This window comes from Brassica oleracea, chromosome C7 (assembly GCF_000695525.1).
Source record: "Brassica oleracea var. oleracea cultivar TO1000 chromosome C7, BOL, whole genome shotgun sequence".
In the NCBI taxonomy this organism is placed as follows: domain Eukaryota; kingdom Viridiplantae; phylum Streptophyta; class Magnoliopsida; order Brassicales; family Brassicaceae; genus Brassica; species Brassica oleracea.
Genome location: NC_027754.1, coordinates 17,197,863 through 17,201,973, shown reverse-complemented (window position 1 = coordinate 17,201,973; position 4,111 = coordinate 17,197,863). Strand labels below are relative to the sequence as shown.

Here is a 4,111-nt window from a genome sequence, read left to right as displayed (position 1 = left end):
ATGGTTTTGTAGATGCTTGAAAGATGGATGTTGGAAGATGAGGATGGTGATTATGATGATGAACTTGGTTTGCTTGATGTGCCTATTACTGAGAGATTGAGTCATAGAACAGATCGAGGAGCAGGATGGCGACATGTTCAACAACTTATGTATGAATCTGATCAGCAATGTTATGACATTCTTCGAATGAATCAAAGGACTTTTGAAGCTTTGTGCAAGATGCTAGCTGAGCGATATGGATTGAAAGAGACTCACCATGTTTACCTTGAAGAATCTTTAGCAATGTTTCTCGAGACTGTTGGTCAAGATAAGACGAAGCGGGATATTGCTGCAAGGTATCAAGATCATTGGATACGGTCCAAAGGAAGCTTGATGATGTTTTGAGTGTTCTTCTGAAGTTTGCGGATGATACATTAAGACCACAAGAAGGCGAGTTTGGAAGAGTGAGTCCTGTTTTGAGGAATGATGATTGGTATTGGCCTCATTTCAGAGATTGTGTTGGAGCACTCGATGGAACTCATGTGTCGGGTCGCCCTCCAAGTCAAAATGCAGAAGCATATAAAGGTAGAAAGCAAGATCCTACAATGAATGTTCTTGCTATATGTAACTTCGACATGAAGTTCATATACGCATATCTCGGTGTACCTGGTAGAGCACATGATACAAAGGTCTTGACTCATTGTGCGAGGAATGAAGCTTCTTTCCCACATCCTCCTCCTGGAAAGTATTATCTTGTTGACTCGGGATATCCGACCAGGACGGGGTATCTTGGTCCGCATCGGAGTATGCGATATCATCTTGGTCAGTTTGCTAGAGGAGGACCATCAGTTAGTGCACGAGAGTTGTTCAACTGAAAGCATTCAGGATTGCGATCGGTAATTGAGAGGACATTTGGAGTATGGAAAGCAAAATGGAGGATTTTGGATCGTAAGCATCCAAAGTATGGTCTGGTCATGTGGATTAAGCTCGTGACAGCAACGATGGCACTACACAACTTCATATGTGATTCACATCGGAAAGATCATGATTTTGTACAATGGCAAAGTGATGATGATGGAGAAGGAGAAGCAGAAGGAGCTGATGGTGATGAAGAAGAAGGAGAAGAAGGTGGTGATGATGATGATGATGATGATGATGGTGGTGGTGGTGGTGGACATATTGTATATGAGCCGATCGGAAAAAGCGATGGAAGCTTTGCGTAAGAGCATCACACATGAATATGGTAGAGGTCGTTTACCGTATTAAATTTACCATATTAAATGTTTTAGTTATTGACTTTTTTTTTTGCTTATAACTTTGATTATCAGTTCTATGTGATATTTGAAATATTTGTTTTATTTATTATGTATTATTTAGCTTTGCTTATGATAAAAAAATGTTGTTAAATTTATTACTTATTAAATATAATATTTTGATGAATGTAAATATTACAAATTTAAATCTACATTTTATTTATTTAAAATACAATTTTACAAATTTAAACTACATTTTATTTATTTAAAATACAATTTTACAAATTTAAACTACATTTTATTTATTTAAAATACAATTTTACAAATTTAAACTACATTTTATTTATTTAAAATACAATTTTACAAATTTAAACTACATTTTATTTATTTAAAATACAATTTTACAAATTTAAACTACATTTTATTTATTTAAAATACAATTTTACAAATTTAAACTACATTTTATTTATTTAAAATACAATTTTACAAATTTAAACTACATTTTATTTATTTAAAATACAATTTTACAAATTTAAACTACATTTTATTTATTTAAAATACAATTTTACAAATTTAAACTACATTTTATTTATTTAAAATACAATTTTACAAATTTAAACTACATTTTATTTATTTAAAATACAATTTTACAAATTTAAACTACATTTTATTTATTTAAAATACAATTTTACAAATTCATAAAATTCATAAAATTGAAATATGAAATAAATGAAAATTGCGTCTGCGGCAACCAAACGAACAAAACTAAATCTACTTTCTTCAGCTGCGGCCGCGGCAATGTCCTGCATCTTCGAAACGAACAATAAGTTGCGGTTGAGTCTGTGGCTGCGGCTGCGGCTGCGGCTTCGTCTGCAAAACAAACAACAATCAAACGAACAGACGCAGCCGCAGACTCAACCGCAGCCGCAGGAATCTGCGGGAACCAAACGAACAGCGCTATTAATTGTAGACTACTATGCAGATCTTGAAATAATAAGTTTCAAGGGATGAGTAGTGGTCAACGATGCCGTCTTTCTTTTTATAAGGAAAATCCCACGAGCTTCACTTTACAACTAAACAAAATCAACAATAGAAATTGAAATAAGCTACAGCTGTTTAGTAGATGAGCAAGTATTAAAACCCCCTAGTTAATTTTTGTTGCTAGCCTGTACGTATCCAGTAAGCAAATCAAAGCAAACTTAACCACGTTATTTCTAACGGGTTAAATGGAAAGCCCGAAACAAAAACAAATAATAGAAAATAAAAGAAAATTTAATACAATCAACAAGATTGACCATCGGTGTAGCAACGGAGTCTCTTCACCGGATAATCATGCCGGAAAACACCATGGGACGCAGCTGCTCGCCACTCTTCCACCAGCAAAGCGTCAAGCTCAACCTGATCAACGGCTCCAGTCGCAGCTCCAAGCAACTCGGAGAACCCACCTGCACGACCCGGAGGTTTGGACCTCCGACGACCGGCACCGACGGGAACATTCCGGAGAGCTCCACCGGCGGTCCAATAACGCTGACAACCTTTGCAGAAGTGACGTGGTTGGTTAACGTTGTAATTATTGAAGTAACAGAATTTAGTCTCCATGCTCTTGCATCTCGGACATGCTATTATCTTGTCTGGACGCTTCTCTGCCATTAGATCCGATGATGATGGTGATCTAACGGCTGTTTTTGTTTGTAGCTCTGGCTGTTGTTCCTGCCCTTCTTCTTTCTTAATCGTCTGTATGATATTATTATTATCGGCGTTGAATGTAATGGTTTTGCCAAAAAGTTTAATCCCTGGGGAATCTTTGGTCGCCATGAAAATGAGAGAGATATAGATAGAGAAAAGGGAGTTGTAGCTAAGTTTCTTGCAGTGATGAAAGAGAGAAGAGACGTTTATAGGATGAAGATTTTGATATTTTTTGTTTTCTTTTCTAAAATATTATTTTGAAACATTATTATTATACCTTTTACGTAGGAAAAGAGAGAAAAGCAATAGTGCTAGTAGGGAGAATATATATATATATATTGTTATAAACCAAATGATCATCGACCATGGACCACCCCGTACTGCAGGCCCAATCCGGGACATGATAAAGACAACCAGAGACTATGTGTTTATCTAGTATATATTCCATGTATATCTGTAACATAGTGTTTATCCTTATCCTTATCTTGTTAGGATAAACATGACCTTAGGATAAACATGACCTTATGACGGTCTAATACCTTGTATATATATGGAACTTCTGGTCGACAGTAATAATAACAGAAGTATTTCCCCAACACTTCATTCACAACACGTTATCAGCACGATAGACTCCAAAACCCTGAGACAAAACCTAACCTAAAATCCGTCACACATAAACCATAATCCAGGCGCAACTTAAGATCGATCTATCTCTCAAACCCTGAGGAACCAGACGACGAGCCACATATCAAATTGAAGCTCTTGACGAGACGAATCCATCAGCGAAAACCGTTCGTCGATCCGATATCAGACGCGCCCACACTTGCAGAAACAATACACGGCGCCGTCTTGGTCTTTTGGAACCCTAATTCCGAAAAAACCCCAAATTGTTCTTGCTTGCGTTCCGGCTTACAAACACCCGATCAGCTCCAGCCCTAAGGTGTTCCTGATCCTAGACGACCTCAGTTTCCAGTTCACATCACAGCCAGCTTGAGTTCCCAATCAACCCGCTCGCGAACTCAAGAAGAAGACGCGTCTCGCCTCAGCACGCGACCGTTCCAGCTCGTCCCATCTCGTGTCCGTTCGACGTTTTCTTGGTGGTCCGGGTTCTACAATCTGCAAAACAAAGGTAATCCTAAATTCTGAGAACATGAATCGAACCTGATTGTTTGTAAAGATTGAAACCCTAAAAA

At 37.3% G+C, this 4,111-nt stretch overlaps 2 protein-coding genes across 2 annotated transcripts in view; one reads left to right on the top strand and one right to left on the bottom strand.

Moving 5' to 3' along the window:
- LOC106302725 overlaps window positions 1-854 on the top strand; it is a 2,135-nt gene extending 1,281 nt beyond the window's left edge. Inside the window, exons 2-3 of the mRNA XM_013739179.1 lie at window positions 13-335; window positions 419-854. Of these exons, the coding sequence (XP_013594633.1) occupies window positions 13-335; window positions 419-854 (759 nt within the window). The remainder of the gene's footprint in view (window positions 1-12; window positions 336-418) is intronic.
- Window positions 855-2,244: 1,390 nt separating this feature from the next.
- On the bottom strand, window positions 2,245-3,143 carry LOC106303801 (dof zinc finger protein DOF1.5-like). Its single transcript, XM_013740127.1, has one exon. It carries the CDS (start codon window positions 3,045-3,047, stop codon window positions 2,514-2,516), a length of 534 nt encoding a protein of 177 aa, XP_013595581.1. The 5' UTR covers window positions 3,048-3,143; the 3' UTR covers window positions 2,245-2,513.
- Window positions 3,144-4,111: the final 968 nt, after the last annotated feature.

Bases quoted from the DNA above. Each gene is read 5' to 3' on its own strand.
- LOC106303801 (XM_013740127.1), bottom strand. From the start codon at position 3,047: ATGGCGACCAAAGATTCCCCAGGGATTAAACTTTTTGGCAAAACCATT.